This window comes from Paecilomyces variotii (genome assembly GCF_004022145.1).
Source record: "Paecilomyces variotii strain CBS 101075 chromosome Unknown C8Q69scaffold_8, whole genome shotgun sequence".
Taxonomy (NCBI): domain Eukaryota; kingdom Fungi; phylum Ascomycota; class Eurotiomycetes; order Eurotiales; family Thermoascaceae; genus Paecilomyces; species Paecilomyces variotii.
In genome coordinates this window covers 225,334-243,439 of record NW_021167147.1, presented here as the reverse complement: position 1 = coordinate 243,439, position 18,106 = coordinate 225,334, and the positions used below count along the sequence as shown (strand labels likewise).

At 49.5% G+C, this 18,106-nt stretch overlaps 5 protein-coding genes across 5 annotated transcripts; 2 read left to right on the top strand and 3 right to left on the bottom strand.

The window, feature by feature from the left end:
- Nucleotides 1-2,118: 2,118 nt before the first annotated feature.
- On the bottom strand, nucleotides 2,119-2,985 carry C8Q69DRAFT_445829 (putative mitotic spindle checkpoint protein; the record flags this gene model as incomplete). Its single annotated transcript, XM_028629090.1, has 1 exon — nucleotides 2,119-2,985. The coding sequence occupies one exon, from the start codon at nucleotides 2,983-2,985 to the stop codon at nucleotides 2,119-2,121; it is 867 nt and encodes a 288-aa protein (XP_028483558.1).
- A 1,425-nt stretch (nucleotides 2,986-4,410) lies between these two features.
- On the top strand, nucleotides 4,411-8,115 carry C8Q69DRAFT_309592 (putative importin beta-5 subunit). The gene is made up of 3 exons (XM_028627236.1): nucleotides 4,411-5,430; nucleotides 5,496-6,025; nucleotides 6,081-8,115. Exons 1-3 carry the CDS (start codon nucleotides 4,612-4,614, stop codon nucleotides 7,852-7,854), a joined length of 3,123 nt encoding a protein of 1,040 aa, XP_028483557.1. The 5' UTR covers nucleotides 4,411-4,611; the 3' UTR covers nucleotides 7,855-8,115.
- Nucleotides 8,116-8,121: 6 nt separating this feature from the next.
- Nucleotides 8,122-9,338, bottom strand: C8Q69DRAFT_309586 (hypothetical protein). The gene is made up of 3 exons (XM_028627235.1): nucleotides 9,116-9,338; nucleotides 8,672-9,032; nucleotides 8,122-8,592 (listed from the first exon to the last, which is right to left on the bottom strand). The coding sequence occupies exons 1-3, from the start codon at nucleotides 9,215-9,217 to the stop codon at nucleotides 8,390-8,392; spliced, it is 666 nt and encodes a 221-aa protein (XP_028483556.1). The 5' UTR covers nucleotides 9,218-9,338; the 3' UTR covers nucleotides 8,122-8,389.
- Nucleotides 9,339-12,472: 3,134 nt separating this feature from the next.
- C8Q69DRAFT_471971 (phytanoyl-CoA dioxygenase family protein) lies at nucleotides 12,473-14,038 on the bottom strand. The gene has a single exon (XM_028630951.1). It carries the CDS (start codon nucleotides 13,554-13,556, stop codon nucleotides 12,579-12,581), a length of 978 nt encoding a protein of 325 aa, XP_028483555.1. The 5' UTR covers nucleotides 13,557-14,038; the 3' UTR covers nucleotides 12,473-12,578.
- A 1,227-nt stretch (nucleotides 14,039-15,265) lies between these two features.
- C8Q69DRAFT_309522 (HET-C domain protein HetC) lies at nucleotides 15,266-18,086 on the top strand. The gene is made up of 3 exons (XM_028627234.1): nucleotides 15,266-15,541; nucleotides 15,621-15,779; nucleotides 15,845-18,086. The coding sequence occupies exons 1-3, from the start codon at nucleotides 15,453-15,455 to the stop codon at nucleotides 17,892-17,894; spliced, it is 2,298 nt and encodes a 765-aa protein (XP_028483554.1). The 5' UTR covers nucleotides 15,266-15,452; the 3' UTR covers nucleotides 17,895-18,086.
- Nucleotides 18,087-18,106: the final 20 nt, after the last annotated feature.

Below are 18,106 nucleotides of genomic sequence, written 5' to 3'. Positions count from 1 at the left end.
AGACGTTATAATAATGAGAACGTCTATCATAATGATTACAGATTAGTTCTCTTGTTACCTGCTGGGCGGGTAGGCAATGTCTTTTTTGACTTCCGCTACATAAAAGGAAAGAACTGCTGGCAAGGGCGGATTTTACCAAAAGCATTCTACCTTTTATAAGCCAGTCTGCCTTACATTCTACTCGAATATCTTGCTCGAAGATTACGCAGCCACTTACGTTCTACTTTTGAAAAGGACTTCGTTTCTCCCCTCCTGGGCCCCGTCTGTGTCTTACGTTTATTGTTTACTTGATAACACCCACTCACCTTCTTCATCGTACCTGGGAAACGCACGAATGGACGTACCTTAAATAGAGAAGGTTCGTTTTTCTCTCTCGTTCTAATATCGTGCGTCGTTAGATATGTGGCGTCTGCTGGTGTCTGCACTCCATTTCTGCCTCCTCGTAACGAAGCTTAGGATCCAGACTCGATCTTATGTTCCGGTATCTTCACTTACCGTTAGTCATTGCTCATGTTTCGTCGTCATCTTCAATCCACACTGATGTCATGCAACGCATGGGGGATGATGACAATTGAGAGAAGAGAATGCCGCAGTAGATATTTCCCCTGTCCATGCCCCCACCCACTTCCTATATTCCCTCTCTTTCTCCGTAGGCGAAAAGGCTGGAAGACGCCCAAAAGGACAAGAGTCGACTGCTTCTTCTTCCACACTGAGCCGTTTCGCTGAGGCATTCCTCTCAATTCCCCTGAACCAAGGAACGGGAATATGAAACAGTAGGAACGCAAAATATAGACGAGAACAAATAACTATTAACCACCTACTTGTAGGTACATACAACTCCCCATCTCTACGATACACGGGCTCAAGATAAAGAAGAAGAGTGAAAATAAACCAAATCAGAGCGAAGCCAAAAGGAAGTAATCGAGATAATAAAAACTTTATCTCATTCTTATTCTGAAACATCTCACGTCATTCCATTTGATTCCGTTCTTCCCGGGGCTCCGGGAATTATGCAAGTGGGGGGCGCAAAATAACAAGGACACAAGACATGAGCAAAAAAGCAAAGATGATGAGGAACCATGTGACCCGGCAGGAAGGCAAGATGTTCGTTAAGAGCGGCAGGAAAAAAAAGAAGACGAGCGACGGATATCACTGATAGAACTTTTTTTTTTCTTTGATTTTCTTCGCGTTTTCATAAGCCTGACTGGAGAGCGGGGAATCATTTCGAGGAAGGAGGAGAAGCGAAGGAGAGTTAAGGAGAGATCGGAGCAGACGAAGGCTGAATCGAAAAAAGAAAGGAAATGAGGCCCGTGATAGGAGAGATCGAAAAAATAAAATAAGGACAGCAGGAGTACTGTTGTCGACCACAGTCGCCTTTTCAGATGCGCACCCCTCACGTGTTCGCTATTCGTTTTGACGGAGGTTAGGGAAAACGTTTTGGCGAGGGAGGGGTCGAAACATGGGGGTCGAGAGAATCGCTTGATCGTTGGATTCAACAGACTTCTGAACCAAAAGTACCGCGTAGCTTTTTTTTCGGTTCCGGCTTGAATTTTCCGAGAATTGGATATTTGCAATGAAAGCAAGGGAAGAAAACAATAAACACAAGCATATCACATTTGATCAAAACGGAAAAGAAAATGAATATTTATTGCTGGGCCTCAACGTTTCAACGATGATGATTTGGCGATGACACGACGATATGTATGATGATGCACGAATTGTTAATACCGACGGTGATGCGAACAGTCTTGGTAGTTGACAACTTGATGGCTTGGAATCATGTAGGTGATGAGAGATCAAAAGAAACGTAGAAGAGTGTTTAAGAAAAAGAAAAGAAGAAGACTAGAGAGTTGACGAGAATGGTATGAGAAAGAAAAAGATGGGGAAAAGATAATGATGTGAAAGGCAAAAGCAACAGGGAAGGAAAAAATGAAGAATAGAGAATAGATAAAAACTTCCTTCCGGTCTATATGATCCCGTTTGTTTCCCAGATCGTCCGTTTCCACTTTATCCCGCGCCACTCAGACGAGAGAACCCCTCCTGCCTCATTTGTCATATACTGTCGAGAAAGATTTGCTCATGTGTGAATATGGAAGTTAAGAAAGAAAGGCAAAACAATCATGGCGGGTGTTCGGAATCCACGGGCTCTTCGAATTTCTGCCGTGCTTCTTCCACCCACAGCTCCAGACGGAGTTCTCCGGCCTCGATCCGTCTCACAGGCACAGTTTTGGCCCTCCCATTCGAAATCTTGGGCGCTGGTTGCTGCGGTTCGTTATTCCCCAGCTTGGAGACCGAGTACGGGGCAGTACAGGATCGTAGATGAATCTTCCCCGGTTCCGCGACGACCCATGTCTGCTCTTCCTTGGTGGTACCCGCCGGCGGCAACGCATCCTCTCGTACTTCAATACAAACAGTAAACGTGAACTCGTCGTCCCGCGGCAGGGGAGTTAATCGCGCACACGCAGACGCGAGTCGAGCCAGACAGGCGCGGAATTGAGCTTCTAGGTCCACCGACTGCGAGGGAGGCCTCGCGGCGGCCTTGGCTGCATCCTCTTTCCTCTCTTCGAAGGAGGTGTTGGTCTCTCCGGACGGTACTCGGGGAAAGCCCGAGAGATCGAAGGCGTATCGTTCCAGGGGTTGATTTGTGCGCAGGGACGAGATGATGACGGTGACGGCGGTGATGGTGCCTTTCAGAATCTCGGTATCGACTGCAATAGCGGCATCGTTGATATAGTCACAGACCTTGGGATGACGGGACTGGCGGACAGGATAATTGTAGGCTCGCACAGGTAGGAAGGTGGCTCGGGGATAGACTGAACGTAGGAACAGGATCTGATGGATCGAGACGCTCAGGAAGTTGGTGAAGGAGGCGGCCAGGGCTGCCTGATTGCTGGGCAGAGACTTGGGAACCGTGACGGGCGTGGAAGACGTCGTCATGGTGCTGGCGGTGGTGTCGACAGTGGTGCTCTCACTCGCCATTGCCATTGCGGTGAAAGATCCTGGGGTCGCCGTTCTCACAGTCGTGACGGTCGTCAAGGAGTCTTCGAGAATCTGCCTGCTGTTCCACCCTGAAGCTAATCATCGCTCTCTGCCTCTTCTCGACGACGCTGGAGGTTCGCCAAGCAGGGGACTTTGGGGGTGTAGATTGAAGATCTCGAGACCGGGGGGGTTGTAGTTTGGGATGGTGCGGGTTTGGAATGCGGGCGGGATTCGTGCGTGGATCGACCACGACCGGGGGGGGGAAAGATGGACGGTGGAGGAGCAAAACGGGGGGAGCCAGAGACTCTCAACAGCGAGAGAGACGGCGAGAAGATAGCAAAGCCAGGGCCGACAGGTCGATGAAAGGCCTTGGGGGATAAATTTGGAGGGGGAGGGGGAACGTGGGGATCGGAGCAGAGCAACGGCCTTGGAGGGGAAAGTTATCCAGTCGAGCAGAGCAAGTAGTAAAAGGTGAAGTCGCGTAGAGAGAGCAGTCACGTGCCTGCGTCATGGGTTGGATTGCGCTGCAGGAATCCTGGAAGGATGGATTTGATTGATGGTTGATTGATTATGGATTGTTTTTTTTTTTTTTTTTTTATTTATTGATGATAATGATAATAATAATAATTCTTGCTTATTGATTGATTGATTAGTGAGGAACTGCTTCAAAAAAAAACAACAGAGCAGCTGCTCCACCGGGCGTTTGCGGACTGACACGTAGAGTAGGCCGGCTGGGACAGGAGGCTGTCCGGATTGCTTTTATATTCTGTTGTGTTGTGTTGTGTTGTGTTGTATTGTTGTATTGTTGTGTTTGGTATTATTGTATTTTATATTATGTTCTGTCTGAGTATCATTATTCCCCCCGCTTCCCCCCTCTGGATTGCTGCTGTAACCATTCATTTATTTATTAGTTATTGCTCTGTGTTTTGGTGCTGTTTTGGTTGGTTTAACCCGTACAAATCATTACATACAACCAATAACGGTTATATAGACTCCCTCCCGCTGGTGGTAGTAGTCAATAATAATAGCTATCAGATGGAGAATACCATACGTATATATTAAGCATCTCATACCATATTGTATCACATTGTATTATATCTATCCCATCCCACGGGCTCTCCCTTCCAGTTTCCCCTAACTAACCAAGTAACTGACAACAACCGACAAAACAATCATTTGTTTTCTTTTGCTCGACTTTTACTTATTCTCTCTTTTTTTCTTTTCTTTTGACGGTAACTTATTTCTCGCCCGAGTCAAATGAACTAACTATCTGACTCTGAAAAAAAAGGCCCGTCTTGGCTTGTATGGCCCCCGTCACAAAGAAATTCAATAATTCCCCCCTGTGACCTCCACTCCCTCCACTTCCTAAAAAAAGTGAACTTCCCCATCTGGGAATCTCCCGACGCCATCTGCCTAAAAATATTATATTATTACTCTCCGAGGATAAACACGCGCCGATAACGCGTTTCTTTCCCCCCCCCTCCAACGGGTGTCCATCATCCCTGATCACATCTCCCCCCCCCGTTTCTCTTTTCAAGACGAGGGAGACGTCATCCAATAATTGTTGGGTAGCGTCGTCGTTGTTGATCTGAATCTCTTTCTCTCTCCACCTCCGATATTGACCCTCTCGTCATGGAGCAAGAGCTCCTCCCGCTGCTCGCGGACACCCAGTCCCCCGCTGCGGACGCCAGAAAGGCCGCGGAGCTGCGACTGCTGCGTCTCTACACGAACGAAACCTTTCCTCTGTCTCTCGCGGCCATCGCCTCGCACAATTCCGTTCCGGCCAACCTGCGACAGTCTGCCCTGTCCGTGTTGCGCACCTTCATCCAGGCCGCTTGGTCGCCGCATCTCGACGAATTCAAGGGCCAGGTGCTGGTCAGCGATGCCAACAAGGTGCACATTCGACAGGTCCTCCTGGAGCTGGCCACTACGGCGGATGTACCGGAGCGCAGGGTCAAATCCGCTGCCAGTTATGCTGTCAGTAAGGTCGCCAGTGCCGATTTCCCTGAACAGTGGCCCGAGCTGCTACCCACGGTGCTGCACATTATCAATAATCCCAGCAGCACGGATGGCGCGCTGCACGGTGCGCTGAAGGTCTTGCTCGACCTGGTGGATACTGGATTCAGCGAGGAGCAGTTCTTCAACGTGGCCCGCGACTTGGTGTCATCGTTGTTTGCCGTCGCGACCAATGAGTCCAGAAAGCCCATCTTGCGGGCACTGGCCGTGTCCGTGTTCCGCTCGTGCTTCGATACGTTGGAGATGGTGCTGGAGCAGCACAAGACAGTGGTCAAACAGTTCATGGACGAAGCGTTGGGAGGATGGTCGCCCTTCTTCCTGACCGTCATGAAGGCCCCGCTGCCGCAGCCACCGTCGGAAGACGAGGAGTCGAAGGAGACGGAGATCGCATCTCAGTGGAGAGGATCGATTGCCCTGAAACTGCAGGTGGTGAAGGTATAGTAGATCTGCCTGTGATCTGTGCTCACGGTTCCGACTGACCGGGATATCTATTATTATAGACTCTCATGAAGATCCGCATGATCTTTCCCGGCCTCCTAGCTCCTCAAACTCCCGCCTACTTCTCGACGATCTGGACCGAGCTCTCCAACATTCAGGGCCCCTACCATGACTTCTACATCACGGATGAGCGACAGGGTCGTCTGGAGGATACAGATGCCCTCCCCTACACACTGGACTTCCTCGTTATAGAAGAGCTGGATCTGATGCAGGCGTTATTGAAGGCTCCTCCAGTCAAGGCGGAGCTGCAGACGCAGCTACAGAATGCTGGACAGGCGGCCACGACTTCGAGCTGGCTCCCTGAAGTGATGAAGTTGGTTGTGGCTTATGCTCAGATCACCACGGAGGAGGAAGGCTTATGGGACATCGACGTCAACCTGTTTCTGTCCGAGGAGACCTCCGTTACGGCTAATATCACCCCTCGCACGTGCGGCGGTGATCTAGTGATCAAGCTGGGTGAATGGTTAAAGACGATGACCGTGGAGGGTCTTCTTGCCTACACCAGCGCGCTGTTCGCGGATGCATCTTCTACGTATGCACTTCCCCTCGCCTGTTCCGCAAATGACAGAATACTGACTGTGTTGCAGATGGAAGGCTCGTGAGGCCGCGCTGTTTATTGTCAATCAATTGCTGCGTGACTTTAGCGAGGTGGACCAGCAGATTCCACTGGAGTTGGCTAATAGATTCACGGATTTCATCAACTTCGCTATTCAGCAGGAGCAGGAGCTTCTGCGCGCTCGGGGATACCTGGTGGCAGGAATTCTCTCCAAGACTGCGCCTGACGGGTTCCAGCAGCAGGCGGCGGCTTCTTATCTTGAGGCCTCCCTGAAGGCCATCACAGAAGACCCCTCTGAGGTCGTCCAGGTCTCTTGCATTCGTGTTCTCCAGGATCTCCTGACTTCTCTTCCTCCCGCGACCACCCAGGCCCTGCAGGTGCCCGTCATTACGGCCATCTCTCAGTTTATCTCTCAGCACGATCTTCGAGAGTCAACCGATAACGATGACCTCAAGGTCACTTTGGCTGAAACGTTACGCGATACCATCATGGTCGATCCCAGCGTGGTGATCAATTCGACGGCTCTCGATGTGCTCTTCAACGTTGCCAGCAATGGCGCAAGCAACTTCCATCTGGTGATGATTGTTACCGAGGCCTTTGAGGATATTGTTGAGAGGATCGCCGAACAGGGCACCGAATCATACATCCGCCTCTGTGAGAAGGTCCTTCCATCCATGACAGGAGCGATCGATGTCGGGAGTTTGACGCAAGAGAACGCCCTGACCAACCTGGCGGTGGACCTCCTGCGCGCCTTGACGGAGAATGGCTTGTCTCCCCTTCCTGCTGGCCTGGTGGCTAGCATCATGCCCAAGTTGACCAGGCTGCTCCTTGAGTCGACAGACGGTGAACTCATCCGGCCTGCTACGCTTACCGTCAGACACATCCTTGCCCATGATTTCGACCAATTCATCGCCTGGAGGGACCCATTGACCGGCAAGGGGGCACTCGAGGTCGTCCTTGTGATCATTGATCGCCTGCTCGGACCGGCTGTCGATGATAACGCTGCCACAGAAGTTGGTCAGCTTGCGGCAGAGCTCGTCGAGCGCGCTGGTTCGGAGAAGCTGGGACCTTTCCTCCCGCAGCTTCTTCGTGCCGTTGCCCAGCGCTTGGCTACCGCAGAGCAGGCTCAATTCATTCAGAGTTTGATTCTTGTTTTCGCTCGTCTGACCCTGATAAGCCCGCGCGAGGTAGTTGATTTCCTCGCTCAGCTCGACCTCAACGGCCAGAACGGCTTGGCAATCGTTATTAGCAAGTGGCTGGAAAACTCGGTGAACTTTGCGGGATACGACGAGATCAAGCAGAACATTTTTGCCCTTTCCAAACTCTACAACCTGCAAGACCCTCGTTTGGCTCAGGTGCAAGTCAAAGGTGACCTGATCATCCAGGACACTGGCCGTATCAAGACCCGCTCGCAGGCCCGCGCCAACCCAGACCACTACACCACCGTCCCTGCACCACTGAAGATCATTAAGGTCCTCGTGGAGGAGCTTGTCTCTGCCTCTGGAAACCGCGAGCTCGACGCAGCCACCGCAGCGACTTTGGAGGAAGAGGGAAGCGATGATGGTGATGACTGGGAAGACGTCCCCGGTAATGTTTTGGATCTTGGTCTGGGCGTCACGAAGCAGGAGTTGATGGCATTTGGCGAAGGAGGCATGGAAGGTGTCTTTGGAGTTCGGAAGCGCGACGACGAGACGCAGGCATTCCTATTGGAGTTCTTCCGTGAAGCGTCAACCAAGCCTGGATTCCAGGAACTGTATGCTGCCTTGACCCCCAACGAGCAGCAGAAGCTCGGAAGCTTGGGTTAATGGCGCAGTCTCCCATTGGCAAACCCTTATCCACACACAAGGGGTCGTCTTTGCGATGATCCCATGTCTCAAACTAAAAGAGGGAAAAAATGAAAAATGAAAAAACTGAAAAAGGAAGAAGACTCATGATATCCAACACTTTATTGATTACGATGGAATGATACAGATGCAGATACACCTACAGCCATGAGATGTATTGGCCCTAGCGTGCAGAATAGCATCGCAGGGTTTGAAAACAATTGAAGAATATGATCCAAATTATCCTTTGCAAATGTAGTCAAGACTCACTAGATAGTATCCGGTACCAAAAGATATAGTGTAACCATCATTGCCCGCAGAACGAACGTCAAATCATCATAACACGCGGCCACGGCTATCTACGCACAGGTCTCTGTCCACCAAGACTGTGCAACAAGATAGATGGCAAGATGGTATCAAACGCAGCTAAGGGTATTGACAGATTGGCTCTTGAAGCAGGCAAAGTCTGAACGGGCAAAGAAATCGAAACGTGCTATATATGTATGTACGTATGCATCTATTGGATGCTCTGGTATATCGACATAAAGGCATCTTCTGGCGTAGGACTTGTTCGAATAATATGGATCAACGGCGAGATTCGACTGTCGTCGCAGGCGCTGATCGTATCCAGAATCTCTTGTAGTATTACCGTCTTTCCTTTCCAGCGTTCTGGGTCTGAGAGGATGCCAGCAGTGCTATTAGCAGGTGCAATGGGTTGGTCTATTCAAGAGATGGTAATCAGTCAATGCTCATGATCTTGCATTATATGAGTGCTTTTGAATGCGGAGGGGAAACCAACCATACGCGAATCCAATCGGGACATTTCCAGTGCTGCCTGGATTCTGGAAAGTATCTGCAGATTCTGCTCTCGACTGAGGGACAAGTCCCGGAGAGTCAGAAGCCGCTGCCGCATGTGAGGCTTGAACTTCGGATGCTCCAAACGGTCTATAAACTTCCACTTGGAGATCTCCGCTACTGCCCGACTCTCCAGGTGGCTGCGTCTCCCTCAGAAGCTTTCTCAGTTCTCTGACCTGTCTCCGGAGATTTTCGATCGTTTCCGCCTGGCCTATCTGGAAACGCTCCTCACTGTTCGTGGTATATTGGCATTCAGATTCCAAGCCGCGGGCGCAGCATGCACCGCACGGCTTTGCTCGGTCACACTGGAAAGAGAAGAGGGGAGGTCAGTGGGCCCTGGCCTGGGCGATTTGTATTGTACTCTCCATGTTCACAATGGCACACTCACTTTAACTTTTCTTTCCCTACATCTAAGACAGGATTGCTGAGGGCGATATTTGGCTTTGCCTGATTCCGAGTTGCCGGGTCTTGGGGTCTTTCGCTGGTCCATATCCCACGGGTTGGTGACTAGTTTAGAATTAAGGTATTTGGCAGCTCAACACAGTGGCTAGTTAACTATGTCTGAATGAAGGCGAATAATCGATAGACTTCAACACCTTTTTAGTCTTTCCCTCCTCTTGCTTGGGGTTGTGCCCCCCCAGCTGCATATATAGAGCGCCAATCCTCCTCATACCTAGTCCGGACTCATTGCCACATGCTACTTTGGCGATACGAAAAAAGAGGGCAACAATCGACGAGACAAGAACACACAATTACAGTATCATTATCTTTTCCCCAGAAAGGCTACGGCCGTTAACTCTAGACCATTGGCAGCATTTGTATGGACCGTCCAATAAAAGCCCATTGGCTCTCCAAGACCACCACGAGGAATCCATACGAAATGTTCCGTGGGCGGCCGGCAATCAACAAGCCACCACTATCCTGCAGGGGCGTCGCGTGGATGGACCGTTGAAACGATTAGCGTCCATAGTTGCTGATGATGCATCACAAAAGTCGATCGGATTTGCAGGTTTTTTTTTCGACCCGGATCTAGCACCCGGGTCGAATAAGGGCAAATAGCAGGACCTAGTTACCACTAGACTACCATATGTTAGAACTTAGCTGCGAATACGGTGTAGAATCTGTAGATAGTTGAATCTACTACCCATATAGATGCATAACGGGTTCGTTCCCGTGCGGACGGACCGTTGGGCCGCCCTCCGCAATGAGGAGAAATAATAGATATGGTGGATGATCCCAGTCTCCTCAGGAGGGCTTGAGCCATGCTAGCGGCGTGTCACCTAAACCTGTCGTCCCATATGTTTAATTAACCGCTTGCAATCTCGTCGTCATGTCTGTTCTCGATCCTTATTGTGTGTACGGAGTAAAGTTGTAGCCCAATGTTCGGGATAGTTAGTTATGGGTGCATTGATCTGCACCACTAGAGGTGACAAAGCTTAAAGTCAGACCCGTTCCTTGGAACGGACTCAATGGAGTGAGTCCGCTACTTACTAGAGTTATCTACGGAGTAGGTACTAGTTAATTATCTGCCCAGGTGGTTGGCAACATCCAAACTGAGGAAGGGCAATTTTATTCTTCCGTAACTAAGTAGTAAGTATAAGCGCGACATGCGAAACACATCCCGCTTACAAATTTCAGAAAGGGCTCGATAGCTTAACTAAGTCTCTGCATTGATTCTCAGGGGTAACCTACGCGCATCGCTCCTTCTCCAGCTATAGATCTGCGAACCGTTATTTAATATTGATTCCAATAATAACTTATGTTGATCCACGTAGCGGTGAGAGATTGACCAATTACTATAGTCATCATTTCTAACCAGTTAACTTAAATACACCAAGTGTCACTACCGTAAATAATGACGACAAAGGCTCCAGGAACCGTTTATTTTCCGCACGGTTTCCCTAGGGGGCAATTGATCTCGAAGGCCTTATCTTCGGATTCTGACCAGTCAAAGCCATATCCACGGAGTAATTACTCATATCGCCAGTGGCACTTACACTCCTACGAGGACTGGCTACATATGAGCCTCCACTATCTTCTGCGGCTCAACTATCTGTTGATCGGTTTCCTGTATGGAATGATACAGTACATAGTCATACTCCAACCAGAGACTGGAGTCACTGGACTAAGCCAGTCGGATAATTAAGGGTACGTTTTTAGCTCAGGGTCTACACACTATAGACTGGCCACTGAGATGACGCGTATTGGAATAATAGCCAGTTTAAGTACAAAAGCATCAGTATGGAAACGCTAGTTACTACTCTGAGTCTCTACGGCACAATTCAGCCACCATGCGGGTCATTATTTACTTATTAACCGGTGTAGATATTTTCATTCTAGATATTGTCGCTGTCTTACTGACATGCGGCCAACACTGCAGCTTACAGTACCTGACACCTGACAAGTAATTACATCGAGATCTGACCAAAGCATTCTAATTTCCTCCTAGGTTTCTGCCGCTATACTACTATTCGACAAATAACAGGCGAGGCTCTCCCTGGAATGGACCAGAAGGCTCCAATAGGAAGTCTCCCAAGAATGAGGCTAAGACCGGGAGATCTTATTCTGCTCTACAATCACGCCCCGCGGAGATATCATAGGTGGTGGCAAGCACGCGATGTTCAGAACTGGATGCTGCTTAGCATGATCACTCTCTGTCGTCACAGATCTTACACATAGACTGGCGAGTCCGTCAGAATCCACCTAAGCATCAGCTGCACCTCTCAAGGCCAACCATCGCCAAGTGGCTGGAAAAAGATGCCTTCGCAGCCAGTCACAACTGTCCGACTTTCAGGCATACTTCTATCTGGGCTGCCGATCAATCAGTATTGAAATCTAACGGAAATCAATGACTGCAACTACGACTGCCAATGATGCCCACACAGTGTTCTCGCCCTACAACAAGACCCCTCGCTTCACGCCTCCAGCTTATAACTGGTGAGAGCGCTGTTCTGTACGACGTGTCGATCCGAAAGAGCTAGATCGAAAGCGAAATGATTGGAATTATTAGTTAGATCGAGATGCCAACTACCACGAGGCCTGAGCGTAAGGCTCGATTCATCAACGGTCTTCAAGAACTGCCAAGTTACACATACAAACTACCTGCCTGATTTGGACTTATCACGGGTTCGTGAGGGGTATGGACTGGTCGTATACTGACGACTAACGATAGCAACTACAACATAGATAGAAATCACGAGTATAATGCCTTACTGGCCAGATATGAGCGGCCTGGGTACTTCAATGATCCCGATTTCTCGATTTACAGACCATCCGGATCTCACTATGGATGGAAAACGGTCGCGTTTTGCTCTCTGTGCGTCCTTCTCGGCGACGTTGATTATTAGTGCTTATATACCTGGTTTGGAGGATAGGGATATTGCTTTCTTGACGAATGGGGGTGGATGAAGAGTGGTCAGGATACTGCGGTGCAGCAAGCGACGCTGAGTAGAGATGCGACGTTTGATGTCGACGACGAGTTTGGCGAATGAAAATCGTTCGCCCATCGAGATAATGATTACTAGTATGCCATCGCAGGCAACGACCATCTATAGGGTCTCCTTACTGTGGAGGTTTTCATTCGTTCTTCCGACTGGTATGCTTTCAACACAGCGTCGAAGAATTGTTTGACTGCTACAAGTGACAATACAATCAAGTTTTTTCGAGGCTTGCGACGGGCATAATTCACAAGGATGGCAGGCCAGTGGAGCTGTAGTTAAGAAGTAGATATAACCAAGAACTGAGATGAGTTCTGCATTCATCCTTTCCTTAGAGTTGTACATATATCTGGTGTGATAGCATACAATGGTATATTGAGAGACTGTGTCTATGCATAGACATAGACACTATTCTCAACCTTGCAGAGAATACCCAACATCATCACCCTTGCCCATCGCCATAAGGTTCTTCCTCATGTCTTCAGCTCTCTTCCCCAGCCCGAACCCAGCATCATCTCTATCCACCCAGGCGCCCACTCCATGTTGCAGGACTGCTGTCGCCCTGACTTTCTTCGTGCCTCCATCCTCATCAGTACCCCTCAGCCCGACACTGCCGTGCAACGTCAACCTCGTCTCCTCTCCACCTTCAGGTTTAGCCTTATACACTCCACGGTGGAGGATATTGCTATCATAGAAAGCCGCATCACCCGGCTGCAATTCCACGACCAGCTGGTCCGGCAAGCTCGGTTCATAAGGCGCAGCATTACGCTCGATCTCAGTACGAGCACGACGATGAGACCCCGGGATCACAATGAGAGATGTATCCGGACATAAAGCGAGGTTATACTGCGCGTGCGACTGCTTGCCATGAGGACTCTTAGCGTGGAGTTGCTCCAGCTCCTCTTCTGGGGTGACTTCCGCAGAAATATCGTCACGGTGCCAACGAAGTTCAAAGTCCTTCGTCTCGGGAGCCACGAGCAGGTTGAATAGTTCCATGACAAGAGGCTCTTCTGGGTTATCCTCTGCGGTTGTCGTTGATACGCCCACCAATTCCCCAACCACCCGCAGCACTTTATCTGAAAAATAGAATTTCGCAAATTCCTCTCGCCCCGGCATATCGGGGTGTAGCAGATGCTGCACACCCCAGATACCGCCCTCGGAAGCTGGAGGCGGCGTCTTGGGCCATGGGGGAAACTGTTTGGGGACAGTGCGGAAATGGGGCCAGCCACCTGAACGTGTTAATGTCGTGGCTGTTGTGGCGGCTTCTTTGAGGGATGATATTTCCGATGGGGAGAGTAGAGATCGAACGACGACGAATCCGTCGCGTTGTAGAGCGTCGAGGTATGGAGTTGGTTGGGTAGAGGTACTTGCGGTCATGGTTGTTGTCGTCATTTTTCCAAGACTAGCCTGAAGTTCTGCAGTTTGATAACGAGAGGAAGTATGCTCCTAGTGCAGATAAACTGCAGGAGTCGATGGAATAATAGTAGTATCTAAATTGAGCAGAGTTTCGTCGAGCCAGTAGTTCCGGCTGGATGTAAGCTTGAAAGAGGCCCCGATCGCCCTGACGCTCTTGACGTATCTAAGTATACGGTGGAAATCGGCCAAGAAACTGTCCAATAGACCATCAGACTGTACTGTCGGAAACCTACAAGTTACCAGTAATCTGCGGATAGAGATCTCCTAATTGACAATCCACGATCGAGTTGTTGGTTTTTCGTTATCGGGATACCCCGCCAGCTCGATTTAGTTACCTAGGTACTGTACTTAGGTATCTGTACTTAAAGCGGGGTTTCTTTCTGATTAAGTATATGAAGCTCCACTTCCCGCTAACCTTTTCATGGCAGGTAATTATCATTAAATGATACGAGTTCTAAATATATTGGTCACTGAGAACTCAGGTAGCGTTACTATGTTGTACAGTATTTATGGTTACATGCTTTCGTGGTATCGGGCCGGTTCTGCGGGAAAAGATATCCACAGAATCGTACAGATAGCCAAGCTAGCAGTAAGGGGCCGTAATGCCATGGCTTTAATCTTATCCTGGATGATCTGAGAGATATATGAGGGGTGGTCTCTTTCTTGAAATCGATCTAGAAATGAGGCTTATCTCGTTTGATATGGATAAATCTTGCTCTCATGGTGGTATGTACATTGAGTCGTGTCTGAACGTACTTGGTTGAACAGTATCTGAAAGGCACCTGCATAGTTAATACAGCAATGGTACAGTACTATGTTTGTTATCACATAAAAAAATGAGTAAGAGCACGTATATCCCCTTTATAGAGTGAGCTTCCCATATGAGATATTGATTACATTTCAAACGTTGGGTAATCCCATGGCTATACTGTTCCAGAGAAGGGACTGCAGAAGCTATGTTAATTGTCAGAGGTCGAGCCGGACTTTGTTAGTTGCATTTCCAAGGTTCTGTTTCAAGATTCAGCCCAAGATGTCTGGTCTCATGTCTTCAAGGCTGTATATACTACAGATATCTAGGGAGTAACTGCCTGACAAACTTTTCGTGGCTATCCGCTTCTCGCAAATGCTAATCTAGCAGAATGCACAGTAGAACATGGCACAGCCACAAGCTACAGGGTTTTGCTCCGTGAAAGGTGTGTACCTAAAAGGCCGATATTCAGCAGTGCTAATATGTAGCGCCACACATCCTTACTCTCGGCGAGATACAGAATCCATGGGGGCGAATTTCGCAATGGTGTTGGCCGTCAGCCTGCTCTTTGTTCTGCGCTCAGCTGAAGAGTTCAGTAGTCATTTGCTATTTCTTTCATATGGCAATTCCGGCTCACGCGACAAAATATCCATCTCGTCGTCTTTTCCGTTGGAACCAGACACTCATATCACATTCACTTCTTTCCTTTGCATCAGTGAAATCCCCTCCCAGCGTCGCCGCCCATTCTAGCGTGCCTACCGAAGATCTTGGCGCGATCAGGTGGGGTCGGTTCCCGGTATCAGGACATAGCTGTCCTTGAGCGACTTGGCGTCACGATCTCAGTTAATATTTTGCACGTCAGATAGCTGAGGACAGGAATTCGTCAGAAATCAGCTGAAATGGCTCTGGGAACGGGTTACGGCGTCAAGCCTATGTTGCTTATCCTAGTAGTCCTGCTTGTTTTGCTCCCCTCACAGGTCCATGCCTTCGGTGCCGGCAGTATGTATTATCGTGCCTCATCAGGCCATGTTCACCATACGGAATGGAAGTGCTGATGCTCTATAGATATCGCATCTATTTCTGCTGTTGAAGGAAAAAACTGGCGCCATGGCGATATCGAGGATATGCTCAAAACAATCGCCTTCATCAAAGGCCACAAGTGGACTTCGATGATGGTCAAGCGGGTATACTTTGGAAACTGGCTAAGAGACTAGTCAGTATTATATCCTTTCCCTGCTGGGAATATGTACGGGAAACAGAGTCTATTATACTGACCTCTAATATCTGTGTAGCTCCCAAGCAATGGACGTTGGAACTCTTAAGAATCTCCCTGCGGATACGATTCGCATTCTCGTCTGGATCCTCGCTTTCCTCAGCTTTGGCTATGCTACGGAGGAGTTTGAAGTCACATCGGAAAGGTTGGGGGTATATCGTCCGGAGGAGCATATTGAGTATGTCTAAACTCCCTAGGCAGACCACCAGTTAGGCATATTGCTTACATGCTTTGGAATTACAGCAACCCGAAAGACTACGCAGACAACATAGATGCCCGTCAATATGACTCTCGCCTTCGTCCTCCAGTCCGCCAGGTTGAGCTCGATATCGATCCGCAGACCGGAATGAAGAACTATATTGCCAATGAGCATGGAGACTGGGCTACAAGCTCTGCCTACGTCAAGTACAGCATGAGCCGTAGTATCCACTATGGAAGAATGTATACCAACGGAGGCCACCACAAGGGCAAGGAAGAGGATCTCTGTGAGGCCTTGAGATGCCTAGGCCAGGGTCTTCACACGTTAGAAGACTTCGGGGCTCACACAAACTACTGCGAGCTGGCCCTGCGAGAAATGGGATTCCACAACGTATTCCCCCACACGGGTACAGCAACGCAGATAAACCTCCATGGACACCATGTATTCCCATTGGTGACGGGTACTTTCGGTATGGTCGATTTCTTCCACTCCGTGCTCGGAGAGGCTACGGATCACTTCACTCAATCAGAGGTTAATGAAATGGACATTGCTCTTGGAAATGCCGAGGCGAATGCTTCTTCAGGTCCACTGAACAATTTGACGGGGCTTCTAGGAAAGATTCCTGGTACAAAGGACCTAGTTACGGAAGCACAACACCTTAAGCAAGTATCAGATGCCCAGGAGCATGCCAACAGCAGTCGTGGTATCCACATGGGCTACCCTGATACCGGAAGTTCGCGGGGCTTTGAAGCTCAGGGTCATGGCTATGATCAAGGAAGCGGCTGGGCAGTGGACGATCCCTACAGCCAGAGCCGTGCTCCAGGGCCAGGAGGAGTCCCATCCCAGACGGGAGGCAAGCCTCCCTCGGGTTTGCCAGGATTACCAGATTTCGATCCGCAGAAGACCATTAAGCAGATATATCCTATCCTGCAGTTTAGGGACAAGGTTGTTCGGACTGTTTCATCGATAATCGAGAAGATCCCAGGTCTGGAGGCCTTAGTCGAAAAGATCAGCGAGACCGTGACGGTCTTCGTTATGTCTCTCCTGGCGCCCTTTATCCGCCCTATCATCAACGCAGCATCTAAGTCTCTGCAGACCGGATCCGCTGGTGTCATTGATGCATCGGGACAGCACCAATATGAACCTTGGACTGACCCTCATTGCACCGACCCTACACACTCGCTGCTGTCTAAGGACCACTTTTCCAATATCCTTAATGAGCCTGCTGGCAATGTTGCCGCTGAGATCCTCAAATATGCCGCTTCCCGGGTTCTGTATGCCTGGCAGCACATCGATATCCCTGTGGAAAAGGTAATGGACGACATTATGCATATCTTTCATCATCCAGCTCTAAGAGACATGAACAACGAGGTGCACCGGAACATGTTTGAGGCAGTTCAGAACTGGGTTCATTCTCGACCCGACCGCGGAGCCAGCTTTAACGACATCCTCAGTGCAGAGGGCGTCAGAGCGGGAAAGAATCAGACGGGTGGTGATGCCCATGGCCATGGCCACAGTCATGGAGCCGGTCATTCTCATGGTGGCAGCAGCTTTCCCGCTCTTGGAGGAGCTGGAGCTGGCTATAGCCACGGCAGCTATCCTCAAGCTCAATCATCCGGCGGATCCTCCCTGCCCTGGGAGAAGCTTAACAAACTGCCTATTCCAGGTCTGTCTGAGTTGAGCAAGATAGAGGGCAAACTTTCAAGCTTCCTCGGCGGTGGCTCCAGCCGCGAGGCCGAATCGAGACCTTACCCAGGTGAACATCAACCAGCTCCGCCGCCGGGTGGTCAGTATGGAGGTTACCAACAACCCCCTCCCCCTCAGCAATACGGAGCCGGTCCAGGGCCAAGCTATCCTCCTCAAGGCGGATATGAGTCCTACCACCACAGTCCAGGTCCTTATGCTCCCGGGCCTTATCCTCCACCAGAGCACAACCCGCAACAATACGGCTACCATCAAAGATCTGGCTATGAACACAACCCCAGCCACAGTCACGGTCATCACCCTCATAGTCATCATGGCCATAATCAAGGCTACGGCCACCAAGGTCCAGACTACGGACATGCTGGTGGCCAAGGCGGCTATGGATACTGATTGGTATCATTGATACGACTCACGACTTTATGTCAATGTCCAAATAACTCAATTATCTGTATTTATTACCCATTAAAAACCTTCGTGTATCTACTATTCCTTTTTCTCTCATTATCTCTCCCATTCGATGCCAGCACTCAAAATAGAATGCGTAAGCATTATTGACACCACTTTCAACAAAGCTTTGATAAAGTGCGTACAATACGTAGTAT

Bases quoted from the DNA above. Each gene is read 5' to 3' on its own strand.
- C8Q69DRAFT_309522 (XM_028627234.1), top strand. From the start codon at position 15,453: ATGCTCAAAACAATCGCCTTCATCAAAGGCCACAAGTGGACTTCGATG. The intron at 15,542-15,620 runs GTCAGTATTATA...ATATCTGTGTAG, and splicing joins GGAAACTGGCTAAGAGACTA to CTCCCAAGCAATGGACGTTG. The intron at 15,780-15,844 runs GTATGTCTAAAC...TTGGAATTACAG, and splicing joins CGTCCGGAGGAGCATATTGA to CAACCCGAAAGACTACGCAG.
- C8Q69DRAFT_309586 (XM_028627235.1), bottom strand. From the start codon at position 9,217: ATGGACCAGCGAAAGACCCCAAGACCCGGCAACTCGGAATCAGGCAAA. The intron at 9,033-9,115 runs GTGAGTGTGCCA...TTCTCTTTCCAG, and splicing joins GTAGGGAAAGAAAAGTTAAA to TGTGACCGAGCAAAGCCGTG. The intron at 8,593-8,671 runs GTTGGTTTCCCC...TCTCTTGAATAG, and splicing joins CCCGATTGGATTCGCGTATG to ACCAACCCATTGCACCTGCT.
- C8Q69DRAFT_471971 (XM_028630951.1), bottom strand. From the start codon at position 13,556: ATGACGACAACAACCATGACCGCAAGTACCTCTACCCAACCAACTCCA.
- C8Q69DRAFT_309592 (XM_028627236.1), top strand. From the start codon at position 4,612: ATGGAGCAAGAGCTCCTCCCGCTGCTCGCGGACACCCAGTCCCCCGCT. The intron at 5,431-5,495 runs GTATAGTAGATC...CTATTATTATAG, and splicing joins TGAAACTGCAGGTGGTGAAG to ACTCTCATGAAGATCCGCAT. The intron at 6,026-6,080 runs GTATGCACTTCC...ACTGTGTTGCAG, and splicing joins TTCGCGGATGCATCTTCTAC to ATGGAAGGCTCGTGAGGCCG.